The 18,283-nt window shown below is 40.9% G+C and overlaps 1 protein-coding gene across 1 annotated transcript; it reads left to right on the forward strand.

Moving 5' to 3' along the window:
- Window positions 1-1,839: 1,839 nt before the first annotated feature.
- On the forward strand, window positions 1,840-17,820 carry tead3a (TEA domain family member 3 a). Its single transcript, XM_031845838.1, has 14 exons — window positions 1,840-1,852; window positions 4,706-4,804; window positions 8,206-8,451; window positions 11,908-11,972; window positions 12,182-12,244; window positions 13,532-13,543; window positions 13,966-14,076; window positions 14,187-14,230; window positions 14,323-14,384; window positions 14,474-14,607; window positions 14,696-14,866; window positions 15,416-15,556; window positions 15,676-15,828; window positions 15,946-17,820. The coding sequence occupies exons 1-14, from the start codon at window positions 1,840-1,842 to the stop codon at window positions 16,057-16,059; spliced, it is 1,428 nt and encodes a 475-aa protein (XP_031701698.1). The 3' UTR covers window positions 16,060-17,820.
- Window positions 17,821-18,283: the final 463 nt, after the last annotated feature.

An 18,283-nucleotide genomic window follows, 5' to 3' on the forward strand; every position in this document is an offset into this window, starting at 1 on the left:
TTAAATTAAAAATATATCCATAGAAATATACGTGTATCAAGTTATTGATGAACTGAATAAACACAGAATAATAATCTGAAGTAATTATTCTGGGGAAACTCAAGAGTTGCACAAACGCAGTTGTCCTGCCTGCAATGACGGGTTGTCTAGTTATTGTTTGAAGCATTTAATAAAGAAGTTATTTTAATTAAAAAATGAGCTCTTATTTCTATAGTGGATCAAGTAACGTTAATGCGATCATAAAGTGTGACGTCAGGTGTTTAGAGGCCCAATAACATGTATTTAGTGTGGCTTAGGGTAACCGAATTATTATATTTCGAAATAAATACACAAATGATCCAAAGGCTGGCGAATAAATGCCCCTTAAGGAAAAATTGTGATATTGGGCTGCATAAATAAAATTGGCTTGATTAAATAGATCGGCAACAGCTCATTCATTGAATGATTGTAGAGTCCTGACCAACAGGAGTATCTCTAAATGATGTGGACGCATTCCTAGCAGCCCGGCTAACGTCACAAGCTAAAAGCTACTCGCTTGTCCGATTTGAAGAAGTGTTTACCAACCGGGGAAAAACAGGTCAAGGCTCTGGAAAATGCATAACTTAAAAACAACAACCCAAGCTAAATAAACTTTAGAAAATTCATAAATTAGAGCTAAACTGCTGCTTACCTGGCTGAAGAGGCTTTGTGAGCTACAAAACAATGCTGCATATAGCAAACCATATGCACAATCTAGCGAGGAGGAATATCTATATAATATATATTTTCAGAATTTATTTATCGTTATATACTATTTTACTATATCAGTGATAACGGAATCCATAGAGGCCATAGACTATGACTCTTTTACGTTTTAGATCACAAGTGTATCCAGCATCTGTTTAACAGGTGGCTCGATGCAGTTTTTGCTGAGCTCTGATTGGCTCATTGGTAGAAACGATAGCCAATAGTAATCACAGTGGGACATCTCTGGTGGCACTAGAGTGGCAGCCAACTTGAAGATTGATAATTGTAGCATTTCAAGTTTAGCAGGTATTAAACTGAGCACAATAAATGTGTCTTCTTTGATAGGCGCTATGATTTCTTTCTCTCTTTTTTGGGGGGGGCTTGGTACATAAATGCAACACTTTGTTCACGAACAGATGTCAGTAATAGTCAAATTAAAACCTAAACAGTTTATCTGTGTAACAGAACATCTGCCCTTAAAAAAAGACAGGATCGATTATTCCACTGTCACTGACTCTTGTTATAAACTAACATTTGGAGCAGGTTTCACTCTAGTTAGATGAGGCGCCCCATCTAGTGGAATACTTGTGTAAATGCATTTTGTGAGCCATAAAGGCAATCCTTGAGGAATAATCCCACTTTTTTTGCAGATGCTATTTTTGGTTTATTATTATTTCTCCTAATTCCCTCTCGTGTGTGAATTTATCCACTGTGAGATCGGTCGGTATGTCTCCACTGTGTATTTATGTGTGATTTATGGAATTAGTTCACATACTGTAACAAGGATATTTATTTTATTTTAAACATGAGCCATTACAGAAAAGTCAAGAGAAGAACACAGTCACCCATACGGAAGGTAAATACGACATAGAAGACAAGTCAAGCAAGTATTAGGGTGGAAAAGAAAAAAAACGTACGTTTTAGTCAATTATTAGGAGGAACTGCTAAGATTAGACATTATGTCATATTATTGCATTAGTGTGTGTGTGTGTGTGTGTGTGTGTGTGTGTGTGTGTGTGTGTGTGTTCAGGGCGTCCAGGGCTTTGGACCCATCATGATTCAATTGTATTAGATTATTGTTGCTAAATGATCAAAGTGGCAAGTATAACTACAATGTCGGGCAAAGGTGACGACAACAACCCGGGAAAGAGAAAGAATAATTGAAGGGATGGAGCGCTGGAATGACCATTGAATGTCTTCATCTTTGTTTCCATAATGAAGAGCAGCCTAACCACTCGACTCTGTGAAGTGAATAATCCTGAAGAGTCTGCTCTGCAGCCAGTCCCTGAGTGAATGAGACAGAGGTGGAAAGTATTGAAGGATAAAGGAGAGAGACAGAGAGAGGCTTACTTCAATAATACTTTCGATATTTAAACAGAGTCGGCCTCTTTAAAATGCATGCCAATGCCAAGATGCATTGTGGCTTTTATTTCTGACAGATTTTGAATTTTGAAATCCCTTTTTTTCCTCCTTTTCTTTTTTTCTCTCTCTCTAGAGACTTGGAAAGAAAGAAAATAACTACCTGATCTCCACTGATGCCTGAGACCTCACTGGGGAAGGAAGAAAACGTTGTCAAGGCCTGCGTAGACATGTTTGTACATGAAATCCACCTGATGTTAGGCAATCTGTCATCTACTGTCTCTTTACTTCAGTCTGAGGCCCTGAGGCCCATCCGTCATCATTATCAGAATACTTACCTTGTTCACTTTTGTTTGTTCCAAATAAATGTTTTTATATTTTTAAAGTTTTGGCTTTGTCATTCATCTTGACCCAACTAAACGATGAAATGGCTCTTTATTTTCTGGCATAAATTCACAACGATGAACCCAAATAAAACATTTACCAAAAAGAAAGCTTCCTTATTGGTTGTTAATGGCATTTACCTTTTCATCAATCAGTATCTATGGCCTGCTCGTGCCCTGATATAGTAATATACTCATTACTATGGTAATACTGCCCTCCATTGGCCATATTCAGGGATAACATCATTCAAATGGCACATCAAGTGGGTGACAAATGCATTTTCATGTAGGTGCAGATAACGAAAGCAAGCCTTAAATATATTGGGATGATAATGTTGGGAGTTCAGCTTTAAACCTCAATGACCGACTCCAACTGTTGGAAATAGGTGTAACTCCTGCTAGGTTCCTGCTCAGATATCAGCATTTAATCTGTACCATTAACCAGGAGCTTACTGTCAGCAGTTGAGAATAATAGTGTTTAAATCTCTTTGTCAGTCTCGTGACATTTCATCCGGAGCCCATTACATCTCCTTTTACAATAGATTCACTGTTACATGGCTGCATAAGCAGGGCCTCTTCCTCTAATTACTCTTACCTTGCCAGTATAGGAGAATAATACTGTAGGTGATGTAAATCATTAACCAGGGCTTACCCAAGCATATCTAGATCCCTCAGCAGCTTTGTCAGCCCCCCACAGTCACTATGAAGTGTATAGTTTCACAATATGTAATGTGACATCAGAGGGTATTTACAATAGTCTTCTTGTGTCAAGAATGTACATAGATAATTGGTACAGAATATATTTGAATAAATACCTGAATAATAGACACACAAGAAAAAGAGTTTGTTGAAGATCAGTGAGCCTCATGTCACCAAGTGATATGTCCCATGATGGTTTCCCTCTCCAAATAAAGTTTTAATATATACCATTATTTGTATATTAAATAACATACAATTCAAAAAAAATATTAATAAATGTACAGCTGTGTAGGGTCCATGGACTGATATTGGTCCTATGAAGAAAGGAAGCATGCATGTTTTAATTAGTGTGGGAATAAATCTGTGTTGACTGTAATATAAATCGCTTTTTGGGGATATGTGATTTTACTGGGAATTATTTTCATAGGCAAGATGTGCTGCATGGTAATTTGATTAAACCCAATAATCTAGGAAAGTGACCTCGAGATTAGGTAATAAAGCAAAATTGTATTAGCACAAACCTGTTGACACGGCCCAAATAGTGAAGCAGCATTGTTGTTGTTTATTAAACTTGTAGTAGAATACTTCTCCACTACCAGTGCAAATATGTAGTCAAAGCAATATCAGGGTTGAAATCATCACAGTGACCTACACTCAACACTACCATCCTTCCCTATCCCCTTTTTCCTCATCCACCAGGAGTCCGGTGTCATGGGAGGAGTTTGCGTTGGGACACCCAAAACTTTTGCGTGTGCGCGTGTTTCGACGCCACGCCTCTGTGCGTTTTCCTCCGCGCGTTGATTCCATACCAAACTCATACTTGGCATTCCGCCTTTTTTTTTTTCTGTCAAACACGGTTATTTGTACCGAGGAAATACTCGCGATACACACAGCAAAACTGCTTAAGAAACAACTCCGCACGGGGAAGAGCGTGTGCCTGTAACAACAAGGGCAGGAAAGCCATAGTGAGGTGAGTGCGCTCTCAGATAGTTCTTTGTTGTGTGCTCAAACTTTCCTGCTGCGGCAGCTGCTTCGCTTCGTGTGTGCTTGGAAGTTTTGGGATATTTGACATATTTCGCATTTTCCCCGCTGCCGCTTTGCTGAATCAGAGGCTCCTGTGTTTTAGCAGCGAGTTCTTATTTAATTCACCCAGCCTCTCGTCGTTGTGTTCGCGGTGACTTTTCAGGCGTCTCTTGGACTTAGTTTGGAGTTTGTTGAGGTATTATTAGCTCGCAAGCTAACCAACTAGCACGCCAGGCTATCAGTGGCTTGTCTGTAAAATACCCACTGAAGTGTAGAAAACAACACCGCCTCTTGTACTTTAAAGTGGTTTACGGTGTTTTAACAACAGCTAGGCCTAGTTTTTTTCCACTCTTTTGGATCAAAGGCAAGATTTTGCCAACTCACAGTTGGCTACACGGCTTCCAGCCGTTGAGTGTGATTTGGTTTTTTTCCCCCCCTCATAGCTAGCCTTAACGTTACATGCTAGCGGAAAGAATTCCTTTCGTGTTATTATAAAACTGTCACCAACGTGTGAGACTGGTCTTACAGGTTCAGCAGGAGACAGAGGAGAGAAAAAAAAAACACCTTTGTTCGTCTCCAGCACACACGCATCCTGACTGAGTTATCCAATTGCTGTAAGATTTGATCTTTAGACTCGTACGAAGTGCTTAAAGTCTGATTGATTTGCTGTCTTGAACCTACAGGAGCCTGTAGTAGTAGTAGTAGTAGTAGTAGTAGTCAGCTGAGGTGGCCATGTTAATCTGAAAGTACTGTGATGAGATCTAGCTCGGTTAATCATAAAGTCACTGTTCCTATTGGAGCTGAAGACAGGCCGTAGTGTGCATGTCTTGTCAGTGTTAGCTGAGCTCATAGCTTTATTTAGCTCAATGCTCTGGCTTCTCTGCACCAAACATCTGACCTTTTGGCCACTGGGAGAGCTATATTGAAACTGACAGGGCCACATATGCCTTCAGTGCATAATGTCCTAACTTTGCATCACCACGACTCTGTTGCTGTGATGCCTCAGTTGCAATGTTGGACCAAAGTAACGATTCCATACAGTCGGTCCTGATACATGCACTCCCTGGCCATGTTATTACTACACTTATACATGTTTTGACTTTGTTTCCTCAATCATTTATATATCTGTGTACACGTTTGCTCTGACTTTATTAAACCCTACATGCAGAAAAGTATTGAAGTGGCTTTTTCATTGCCACAAACAGAGCTTACATTGTCATTACCATAAATCATTGTTAATACAGCAAATACGGGTGTATTTAATGTTGCATAACCCAATTCATATTACTTTTTTGTGCAGATATGCCACTCGGAGACAAAGAAATGTACCGTATGTTATCCCATTTAGCGGTGACCCCCTATGAATACCTATGACCAATCACCACAGGTTATGGCCTTATGCTGCATTCTAGTCAATGTTGGAGCTCGACGTTTCCCATTTCTATTTTCACCTGTAAGCTTTCCAGGTGCACGACCCAAACCAAATCATGTCTGACTGTGACAAGCTGAGGATTGTTTGGCTCGCGTACATACAGTTAAACTCCAAGCAGTGCAGCCACCTTGCATATTAACAAAACAAGAAAAAAACAATATGAGGTAACAGACGACATCACCAGAAATTTGACACCGTGGCCAGACTTTGGAATTCAATCTTCCAGGTCTGTCACATAATGCAATTCAGCACAAAGGACATTTTTCCATAGACTTGCATTGAGAAATCAGAAGAGAATTAAATAACAGCTAGTGCACTTGCTCTATGGGCTAGAATTTGGGTATTTTTTTTATCACAATCTTACACTCTGAAGTCAAACATTTTCTGCTTTGCTTTTAAGTGGCGTTCCATTGTACTTTTTCTAGTAAGCGGTCGGCAATTTTCGAGTTCAGAGTTGTCTGGAACGCAGGATAAGCTTTGAGTAGTTACGTGGGATGTTTCTCTCTCTCTCTCTATCTTTCATTTGAAAGCCTTTGTAGGTGAAAATACAAAGGATTTCACAAGAACAAATAGCAAAGATATGTTCGAAGTCTGAAAACATAAAAAATCATTTAATCATCTTGTGACCTCTCAGACGAATCACCCACAGGTAGGGAACTTCTGTTGCATTGTGAATTGTACCCTAAACCTCTTCAAACTTTCATGTCCCCATGAATACCACAATGTTGTTTCAGTCCCGTCTGCGGTGATTCAAACTGTGAATGCCCTGTGCAGAGAGTCCAATAAGCCCACCACAGCAGGGGAAGCTCCTGCAACCACATTGATCCTCTGTGGTTCCTCTGTGGCAGGGGCCATGTTAGACACACTCTGGAAAACATTACACCAAGCGGCTTTCGTGTTGCATATGTGTGCATGTGTTTGAGGAGACTTGGAGCATCTTCAACAATAACAGAAGAATGTGTAATTTCCTCATGTGGCCTTAGGTTGCAGGGACGTTCATATGGCTCAATAACTGCCTTTTTAAAGTAGTGTTGTCTTTTGTAGCGAAAGGAAAATGTCATCACTAACTGGTATAACCGCAATAGCTCGACCGACTGGTGGTGTCTTCATTGACCGTGGCCAGCGTCTTTGTAAATTTACACGCTCTTAATGTTTTGCCATTTTGCTTGTCAGGTCTTTAACCCCCGGATGCCAGGGCTATTAATACACCCTGTGTATATGGAGGCGGTAAACAACTTCAGATGACTCTGATCTCTCACTGTTGGTGAAGTGTGGAGATATTTGGATTCCAGAAAATCTGTCGCGGTTCTTGGCGACCGCATGGTTAATCCCGGTTCCGTCTGTCTGTCGCAATGTGTTCGGTTGAATAAAGTCAATTTCTTGACCCGCCTGTCGATGAGACTCATTTAAAACTCACAGGGTTTAATTAATCTTAGCGAGCATGTACAACTGAAGAACTATGGATGCACAGATCTGAGTTTTTTAGTCTCGGTACTGATATCTGTACCTGGGCTTTGGGTATCGGCCGATACCAAGTGCTGTATTAAGTAATAATCTGTATGCTTCACTGTGTGGAAGGGACATGGCTCATTCTTTTATGTGTGGAAGGCAACCTCAGGCTTGACTTAAACATTACTTTCTTAACTTTGTAAAACAAAATATAATAAATACATACAAAGATATACATTTATTATTATTTACCAGTAACTTGTTAAAGAAATCCTGAAAATGTACAGGACTTACAATTCAACTGTCAACCTTTTTATTGCAGCAACTAATTGATCAAAACTTATACAAACATAGAATTGAAATTAATAGATTCTCACCGATACCCGATCCAGCTGTTTGAGTCGGTATGTGTCTGGTATCGGTCACTTACATTCTCTTGTTTATGAGAAGTTACAAAACAAAATGTAACCACAACAATGTGTTTTGTTCATTATTTCTTGTTCACAGACTTTAGGGGTTGTGTGTGGCTGTAATAGATGATTTCAAGCTGAACTCTGTTTTGAAAACGTCCAGATGACGGCTGCATTCATTTCTTCAGACCTTGCTGATTGCGATGCCTTTTTTTCGAAATTCATCAGCTATAAAAACAAATACTGCTCTCACATTGTGGTACATATATTTTGGTGTGATGCTTTTTTAATGTGGAAGAAAACCTGGACTCATGGCAAGCACAGAGAGTGTTCACCAAACTAGTTTTACATTTAACAAATTAATCAGCAAGACGGGTTTATAAAATAACATACCGACGGTCTTTGAAGATCAAACGTGAACACTTTGTGCGAATAAATCACACGTCAACTTAAAAATTTGAACCTAGCTAGCTTAATTAGGCAACTAGTTACAGCTAAAGTCTGCCAGCCACAGTCCTTTCAGCTGTCAAAATCTACATTCGCAGAATATATATGAAGGCTGCTTTTGTGTGAAATCCAAGAGCCATCATTTTAAAAACTACTCTTCATTTTTCAGTAATAAATCTGCCGCTATTGTCATTGTAAACTGCATGCCATGTGACAACAGAAAGGTTGACAGAGGATGTGGAACCTTTTAAAAACCCTCTTGTCCTGTGTGCTCTAGGTGTGTTGTGGTCAGGAGCCGGCATCATTGCGTCGGAGTGGAGTTGCCGTGGCAGCCCTGACGGGGCGCAGGAGGACGGCGGCGATGCAGAAGGAGGAGCGGCAGACGGGGCGGACCGCGGGTTGGACGGCGACCCCGAGGGAGTGTGGAGTCCAGACATCGAGCAGAGCTTTCACGAAGCTCTGGCCATCTACCCTCCCTGCGGCAGGAGGAAGATCATACTCTCTGATGAGGGGAAGATGTATGGTGAGGAACAGGAAACTAAACCTAACGCAATGATGATGATCATCCAGCCAGCCATCATATCCATGTTGATGGTGATGACTTTAAAATGACAATATGGGGGTCCCATACAGATCACGGATCAACTACAGTCCGTTACACCACAACCATAAAGTATAACGGCCAAAATGAATGAACTGCACACACTCTGTAACAGCCTTAAGTTTTACAGAATTACATGAAACTTAAACTTTGTCCCTCAAAAGCCGTTGTTCCACTGTGAACAGTTGTAAACCCAGAGGCTGATGGATCATTCTTGTCCTCTTAGGCTTTGCTCGGGTGATCTGCCTGCAGGTATTTTGAGAGATGGCTGTTTAACTTGAGGTCAAAGGGCATCCGGCACTGACTGGATCAAAGGTTAGAGCAGGTTGAGATTTCAGGTCAGGTTCGGGTAAGAATATGAAGACGGTGCTTGGTCTCTCATTCCTCTGGTCACTAATTGCTTTAGGATTCAGTTGTATTGGTCTATTAGTATCTGTTCAGGATGCTGCCTGCGACTACAGCTTTCATGTCTTTGACAGTTTCTTCCTACCTTTTATATTAGAACATTCTTAGCTTTTTTGACTTAGTGTTGGCATGCGGCCTGCAGCAGCCTGTGTCATGCATTTGTGCGAGTGTGAAAGGGAAGGTTTGTTTCAACGTGGCGGCAGCATTTCCTCCTTTTGTGGAAGTGTGGGCTCGCTGTGTTGACTGCCCCCCACTTCCATCTAAGTAAACAAGGACAGTCCCACTGGTGCACGCATTCACACGTCACACAGCTACATTGAGATTGAACATAATCCCCGCGCTCTCATTAACCCTCTGATCACTGCCTATTAATAACAACTGTGACCATTTTGATTCCCCCATTTAGTTTTAAATATTTGTGAAATTTTACAACAAAATATCAGTTTATTTACAGGTAATACCTCCTGCTAAACTAGGCCAGTCGTATTTGAGCCCCAGTCTCCGTGCTCTCAGTGATCTGTAGCTACCATGATGTCACCCTGGATTCTGGTGTCAAGCATGTATTCCCAAGTTAGGATGATCAGCGCACAGATCACTGTCTCAGTGGATTGCACTCACCGGGTGACGCAGATAAAACAGAGGGTGCTTGTTTGAATGATGATATTATAGCATCATGTCGGTGTTGTTGTTGGTGATGTGTCCAATAGCACAATATATTTTAGAGCTGGTATTTATTAAACTAAGAATTTATTTTTAAGAGACAATTTGGTATTAAAGAGTTTCTACCCAGAGTATGACGAATGAGACACATTTATCCAGCAACGTGTTGCTGCTTGCAGCAAAGAGAGTAATATCTGCCATACTGTTCAAATACTCACATTTTACTGTATTTATATTTGTATGTTAAATCCTTAATATCTTCAGTAGCAATTAATGGGTGAAATCAACAACAATCTCATTTATTTAGAATATATAGATATACAAAATGGAGATTAAATAACTGGAAATTTGTTGTAATGGAAACAATCTAAAAGCCATTCTGAATTATTCATATTGCCGTAGCTAATTAATTATTCATCATGACCAATGATGTGTACAACATGTCTATCTCAAATTTAAGAGTTAAAAAAAACCTTTGATGAATATCTTTCATTCTTAAGTTTCTGATGTGAGTAAAAGTGTTTACTTCTAGTAGTTTGATAAATACAGGCCGTGGTGAACGGAGCCGGAACCCATTTATAGATGGATCAACTCACGTTGGGTCAAAGACAGTCTCGTTGTGTCATTCTCTCCTATTTTTAATAAGAAATAATGACCAAAATAAAGTTAGACCCACGTTTGTTTATTTTTGGTTAATTTTCTCTCTTTATCTCCCTTTTTTAATGAAAATCTCATTTTATCTATAAAAAGCATTAAAAAATGCATTTATTTAGGGATATACCGATATCGGGCCGGCACTGATTTAAATAGCTGGATCGGTTATTGTGACAATGGGGCTGATCTATTCAATTCATTTCTACGTTTATATATATTTTAATTTCCTTTAAGTTTTGACCAATTTGTTGCTGCATTAAAAGGGTTTTAGGTTTGAATCGTAATTCCTGTACATTTTTGAAGACCAAGTTGCTGGTGTGTGGTTTATTTCTATAATAAATAACAATTCAGTAGATTTAATGTATATTTATTACATGTTGTTTTAAGTTAAGAAAGCAATGTTTAAGTCAAAACTGGTATTACACATCAAAGAATGGTCTCAGTCAGTGATCCTTTTAATGAACACTGAGCCCAGGTATCTGTATCGGGATGAGAAGGTTTGAACGGAGAGATAAATCCATGTTGAAGACTTTTTGTTTCCTCACTGATCTCCCAATGTGATCTCTGTTTTCGTGTCAAGGTGTAAACGCACACAAAACAAATGGAATGTGTGACTTCTGATGAAAACTGGTTTGGCCTTATGTGGAGCATTGTTGGGCTGCAGGAAAGCGCATGTGTCCTGTTTAGGGAATTGCAACAGACTGCCTGGTCTGAGTCAGGCCCATCTGTTGATTCTGGTTACTCCAGAGCTGATGTGACTCAGCCCGATGTGACCTAAGTCCCGACAGCATCGCACCACTTCCCAGAAAGAAGGATGGCGATGTCGAGGCTGTTGGTGCGATGAAAAGAACAAGGCTGTGGAAGCGGTGTGTGAGGCTTTGTTTGGCTTCCTTTAGCCTCTCTAACTCTCACATCTGCAGCAGGGAGAATAGCGAGTTGCTCACCAGTTACATTTAGAGACGAGCAGATCGTCTGGTGTGGGTTGGAGCCGGGGGAGGCAGATAAAGAAAAGGGCTGATCGTGCACTCTGTGTTCACCACATTTTTGAAGCCCGTTAACTACACAAGTAGCCTCACCATCTCTCACTGAAAGTGCATTTGCATTAAACTTTTATGTTATTTCTTCATTTCAAATGGGATCTTCATCTATGTTTGCTTCATACAAAGATTGATGTCGTCATTGCCTCTTAGGGTCATTTTTGTTTCAGGGAACAGATGAGATTGGTTGCACCAGCGGTTAGCGTGGTGTAGTTACAAACACGGAGGCCTATTTTGTGAACATACCACAGACAAAAGCTACATGGCACGGTGTAGGAGCAAAATGATGCTGCTGAGTTAGCCTGTTAGACATTTTTAGACCTTCATAAATAGTTATAGGGCCCTATATGCCCGAGACAACAAATGTAACGGAGAGATAATTGGTTGTCTGGTCACATTTGAGTGGCAGCCATGTTTTTTTGTTTTTTTTCTCTTTATTTTGCCGTGTCGGCTTAAGTTAAATACACTTTTTTAAAACGGATTACCTTTCCTTGCAGGTTCTACCAGCCCCATCCGTGTCTTACTTTCTGATATCAAACACATTATTGTATTGTGTGTAACCAAGATGCTTGTGTTTGAAGTGCTCCACTCTGATTGTATTCTATTACTTTCTCAATTTTAGGTCGAAACGAGCTGATAGCTCGCTATATTAAGCTACGAACAGGGAAGACGCGCACACGCAAGCAGGTATGCACAGCTGCTGTTTAGGACCACACGTGTGGGTTTTCATTTAGGATTTGCTACGTGCACCGTGCATATCTTCTGATGTGTTTATTTTGTTGTAAATTACCCATTTACCTTCTTAAATTGATAATGAATGGACCGTGGCTATTTCAAATGGCAAGATCACCCTGTGAATGTGTGCTTTTTTCATGGCGGTCACCCTGCTTCCATAGGTGTCTAGTCACATTCAGGTTCTGGCACGTAAGAGGGTACGAGAATACCAGACCAGCATCAAGGTGAGTGCCCACTGAATCAACTCTCCCTTCCCTCTGTAGTCACATCCCCTCTTCTTTTTCCTTTCCTTTTTCCTCCCATCCTCTGTCCTTCGTCCTGTCTTTCGTCAGGTCTCTAGTCACCTGCAAGTCTTGGTCAAGAGAAAGTCTCGCGAGATTCAGTCTAAGCTCAAGGTACACATGCTCACTGACTTTATCGTGCTAGCTGCTTCGCTCTGCATGTGACCCAAACCCAACATAAACAGTAAATCGGCACAGAAGCCTTTGTCCGAGCTTATGGCAGATGTATGCTTCTCTGCTGAGGTCCTACTTTACTGTACGAGGGAAGGAAAGTTTAAATGATAAAGCATGACAAGGCATTTAGTGTAGTGGTGATATCGGGGTTCTTATAGAAGTATCTAAGGTAGGACCACTGGAACAAGTTAAGAAGTATAAATCCAGCTTACAAAAAGTTAGGTGCATGATTTGTAACGCCATCATCAGGGCTGTGAGATAGTGTCTGTGGGAACGTGGCGGGCTCAGGCTAACTTGCTAACTTGTTATATTTTCTGTCAGTGTTTGATGTCGTCTGGCGTTGCTCAGTGCGAAAGAGAGATTCGTTGAAGGCATCAGTGTATCCTAATTTGTGGAGAAGAGGTGTTCGTTATAATGCATGCCATTAATGTGGAGCAGTTTACTTATAGTTCAAGAAGCTCGTGGCTATGGACAGATAATTATATTAGAGTCGATAGCCGGCTCGGTTGATCTAAGCATGTGCATGGCTGTAGACATAAAAGCTTACACACACACACACAGACGTACAGGGAGTTTTTAATGTGCGCCTCATCGACGTGCACATATTACAAATTTCCAGATTTCTCTCTCAAATCATTTCTGATCTCCACGTTGTCACTCTCAGACATTTTCCCCCGTCTTTATATCCTTTCCGTTTACGCGGTTGTCTTGTGGTTTTACCATTCACTGTAATAAACTCTGTGACATCATTTTGCACCAAATGCATTTATCCTGCTGCACTCCTAACACACATTTGGAGAACGTGTTCAGATTTCCACGCCGGTATATTTCCTGGCATAAACGTGCGGCACAGATGAATAGTATGTAGCTCGTCCTGTCGATGTAGGATACATGTACTGTGAGCATGCTTGACAAGGTAGGTCAGCGGTGTAGTCATTTCAAAGAGCTGTGTGTACTGAGGAAGGGGTTTCCCCTCTTCACCCAATAGTGATTCTGTGACCTGCTGTTGTTTTGAATGTACTGAAGTTAATTAATGACGTGTCTTCTTTGCCGTAGGCCATGAACTTGGTAAGTTTTGATTATACAACTACAATCTTCTGCTTCAGGCTTTGTGCTTTTTTTTGGTTGGCATCACATAACTGCTAGTCTACAATGCAGTTCTACTGCCAAACCCCCCCCCCCAAAAAAACCCTGCTCATTACTCTCTTGTTTTTAGTGGCTTTAGTTAAATACTGGTGACGGTCCAGTTAGCTCTCCTAGCCTGCTAGCTTGGTGCGCCTCCTGCTTTGGCATCCCCCTGTTATCTGCTTTGCACTCTGTCCTGTCTTCCCTCATAGTTACTGCATCATGCTCAAGTACTCTATAATATGTTGGCTGGCTTTCTGTCTAAACCGGCCTTGAAGGCTTGCTGACTTTGGAACGTCAACCTATATTTTATTGGTTTTTTTTGGCACGTTTTCATCGTGTATTACTTGTTCTTCCTCTTTCAGGACCAGGTATCCAAAGACAAGGCATTGCAGACAGTAGCCAACCTCTCGTCAGCTCAGATTGTGTCTGCTAGCGTAATGAAACCCCAGACTCCGTTCCCACCACCAGTCAGAGTGAGACAAACAAATGCATACATGCAGACACACATATGTTCTTTTCCACCTTCTGGGTGAAACTCTGAGTAACACTATCTGTCCCGTTTCCTGTCTTTCCCGTTGTTCAGTTTTGGCCCGGCCCTATGCCAGGACAGCCTGGACATTCTCAGGAGTAAGTGGCAGATTACTTGCTTTTTAAAAATTGGAGTAAGTCTTGTGCTTCTGCTGGTACAGTTGCTCATTTTTGGGTTTGTACTTTTGCAGCATCAAGCCATTTGCACAGCCACCATACACTACACTACCAGCCCCTGTCCCTACACCTATCAGTAAGTGTGAACACGAACTCACTGATTTGAGTAAATAGCAATGATTATTGGTATGTTAATTGTTCTTTTCTGGTTTCAATGTTTCGCAGGCTATGAGCCCCTGCCTCCCCCACGACCTGCAGCGATAGCAGCTCCCGTATGGCAAGACAGAACCATCGCCTCAGCAAAACTACGGCTCCTGGAGTACTCTGCTTTTATGGAGATCCAGAGAGACAGGGAGACGGTACAGACATCCAGACAACGATCTATGTATATATATTCGCCAAAACTGTGTGTCTTCTCTATTATCACTTCTCCTTTCTTCCCTACAGTATAAACACCTTTTCGTACTCATTGGCCCATCAAACCCCGGCTACAGTGACCCCGTACTGGAGTCCATAGATGTGAGGCAGATTTACGACAAGTTCTCTGAGAAGAAAGGAGGCCTGAAGGAGCTGTATGAAAAAGGGCCACACAACGCCTTCTTCCTCGTCAAGTTCTGGGTCAGTACAGAAAACCAGTTTTCTGCCCGATAAGATCATTTTTAATAACCGAGAACTTTGCAAAGCAGGCTGCAGGACAGAAATTCATTGATTTATAAATGATCACGAGGCGCCAAGTGGTCATTTGGGAATTTGACACTAACAGATGTTTTAGTTTTTTACATGAGATTGTGTAACAGTCATTGCATTAGATAGATGGTGTTATACATTACGCAACTCGGTTTACAATCTCAGGTTATAACCTGCTGCACCACACGGGGGAAGCAAAGCCAATGTGCCGCTGCAGCCGGGTGTTACACAGGAAAGGACTTCTTCGGTGGTAGTTGCTTCGTTCAGCAGTATTTCACTCGGAGGTGCCCTGTAGAGTTTTCTTGTAAACAAAACAAAATATTTGTTTACATTGCGTGTTCCTCACCAGAACACAAATGGTGGATATATTTCCTTCCTGGCCCAGATATCTGCTGCAATAGATTTGTTTTTTGATAATGGCTACTTCTGATTCTCCCTCTCTTTTGACACTCTGTCAATCTGCTTTTGTTCTTGTTCCAGGCCGACCTGAGCAGCGACATCGAGGAGGGCGCCGGTGTGTTCTACGGTGTGAGCAGCCAGTACAGCGGTACAGAAAACATCACCATCAGTGTCTCAACGAAAGTCTGCTCCTTTGGCAAACAGGTGGTCGAGAAGGTTGAGGTGAGAACGCCAACATCTTCTCTCTTTTTTTTTTTTTTAAAGTGCAAATAAAGAATCTCATACCCGCCATAATCATGCGGTTAAATTGTGACGCGTATGTGTGGATTCCTCCCATTCAGACAGAATATGCACACATGGAAGGGGGAAAGTATGTGTTCCGCATCAATCGTTCGCCCATGTGTGAATATATGATCAACTTCATCCACAAGCTCAAACACCTGCCAGAGAAGTACATGATGAACAGTGTGCTGGAGAACTTCACCATCCTACAGGTGTGTGCATCATTACATCCTCCATCTGGAACACTGGCCCGGTGTTTGTGCGTATGTTTTGTCATTGAATCCTGATCTCCCTAACGGTTTCCTCTTTCCCCCTCCTTCTCTTGCCAGGTGGTGTCCAACAGGGAAACTCAGGAGACTCTGCTGTGCATCGCCTTCGTGTTCGAAGTGTCTACCAGTGAACACGGTGCACAGTACCATGTTTATCGGCTAGTTAATGACTAGCAGCACGTGGCGTGCATCCAGAGACTCTCCACGGACTTTTTGATACATACAGCATCAACACTATTTCCAGCTCAAACACAGAGAATCAACACTCCTCTACTCTAAACACACACTAGTTTTAACAGACCAACAGTCACACTGTAGTCACACCTTTTTTTATGTGTATGTGTATCGCAGCAATCTATGCACACGGTTCCTGACATCCCATGACTTAAACACTAAATTTGAAATTTATTTTTATAGATTTTGCCCAAAATCAGTATGTTTTGTAACGTATTCGCCTGAATAATTACATAATCACCCGGTGAAACTGATTTAGCTCACCTCTCAATGCCATTGTGGGTGTAAGAGTTTTCTTTTTAATACGTTTTTTTATTCGCTGACAAGCATATGATGAAAAAGATTCTTCCGTCATATACATTATATACAATGACAATCTAGCTGTGGTGCACTAAAAAAGGATATTCTCTTCTCCGGGGAGTTTTTCGAGCATATGCATTTACATCGTAGGTGTGACTGATGTGAGACAAGTTTGAATATAGGTTGTCGATGAAATCATTTAATCAGTGTTAATGTAACTCTTTCACAATGCCGACGTCTTCTACAGTTTGTACTATCTCTGTACGGTAGGAATAGACTGAGCCGTGTCCTCCATCACTGCTTAGTGTGGAGAATCCTTATACTCCAGTTGGTTTAATCAACACTGTTAGGATCATATTACAGAAATAGTGGGAAAGAGTGTGCCTCTTCCCACAATGCAATTCACTACACGTGAAGACGTAAAAGTCGTATTTATATTTGAAACATATTGTCAGAGTGTAAAGAGGGCCATGCTTTTAGGTGCGTTTGCTGTTCAAAGGTTTCCAGTGGTACAGTGTGTGGAGGGGAAGATCGTTTGTTCCGATGTCAGAGGTGTTTTTCATTTTGACTCACTTGTTTGTTTGTTTTGGAAACAAAATAGTTCCCAGCCAGTTTCAGATTTAAGTTCAGCATTTTGAATGAAATAATGATCTTTTACTGTTCATTTACACAATACTGTTTTAGTCTAACTGCGTTGGATCGCTGCAGTATTTCTACCTCTGCGTGAGTTGGGATAAGAATGTGCTTTGGTTCATTAAGCCTTAACCTGAGGAGCACTGATGTATAGGACGTGTACACTACACTTGTAATGGTACTGTTTATAAGCCAAAACAAGATAAATAGACTTGTTTTTGTAAAGACGAACTATCTTTTTTTCTTTTCTTTTTTTTTGTATTTTACCAGCACAGCTAGAAGTGTTACTCTAAACATCAGAAATGATGGGTGTTTTGGTTGTATCTTTTTTTGGTGTATGCAAAATGATGTATGGTACAGACCACGCTAAGGTTACCCACAGTGCACTGGGGTAGATTTTTGTCTGATAACACTAACAAATTATCCAGCTTACACTTGCTTTTTTTCTGTTTTGGTCTATGTAATGTGTTTTTGTTTCTGGTACACATTGCTACCAGCATTTTTTTATATAGTAAATGTTAATTGACTGCATTACGCCCTCTCCTGGCAGGATTATCTTTTAACTATTATCATGAAAGTAAAAGCCAACTGGTTAAAAAAACAAACATATTCACTGTGTGGTCAGCCAAAACTTTGATCTGTTTATTTTTATCCCATCAGTGTACTCTGGTTGGCTGTGACCCATCCCCCTTTTTTGGTCCAGTCAGCTCACTGAATTATATCTGTGCCTTCATGCTGTACCAATAAAACCACATGGTGTTTGCAGAATCAAGTCTTCATAGTGGCCGCATGAGAGAGGAGATCATCCGTAAAACATCTAAATATCATTTTTAACTTCGTACCCGAGTTAGGTCAAATTACATATTCGTCATGGACTCCAGTATCAAACTGTCAAGTAATAAAAGTTGCCTTTGAATGTTTGTTCATATTCTTAGTAGCAGAGAAAGAAAATAAGACATTTTGAAATAAATCTTAACTTTGATTCAGGCAAAGCTTTTGTAACTGGTTCAGTGCAATTGGTGTATTTATTGAAGGGATTTCTTCAAGGAATGTTTTGTCTCTGTATCAAGACGTAGGTATCGTTAAGGCGCTGCTATCCAGCCCTGGTCCTAGTGGACATTTTGACATGTCCCAGTAGAAAAGGCACAGGTGAATGATTGCTGACATCCATTTAGCTGCATGCGTTTCTTTTTTATTTACCATAAGTCAAAATGTGTGCTGTGAAACTACT

This window comes from Anarrhichthys ocellatus, unplaced genomic scaffold, assembly GCF_004355925.1.
Source record: "Anarrhichthys ocellatus isolate YVR2014 unplaced genomic scaffold, GSC_Weel_1.0 scaffold5, whole genome shotgun sequence".
NCBI classification, from domain to species: domain Eukaryota; kingdom Metazoa; phylum Chordata; class Actinopteri; order Perciformes; family Anarhichadidae; genus Anarrhichthys; species Anarrhichthys ocellatus.

Bases quoted from the DNA above. Each gene is read 5' to 3' on its own strand.
- tead3a (XM_031845838.1), top strand. The intron at 11,973-12,181 runs GTATGCACAGCT...CTGCTTCCATAG, and splicing joins AGACGCGCACACGCAAGCAG to GTGTCTAGTCACATTCAGGT. The intron at 15,829-15,945 runs GTGTGTGCATCA...TTCTCTTGCCAG, and splicing joins AGAACTTCACCATCCTACAG to GTGGTGTCCAACAGGGAAAC.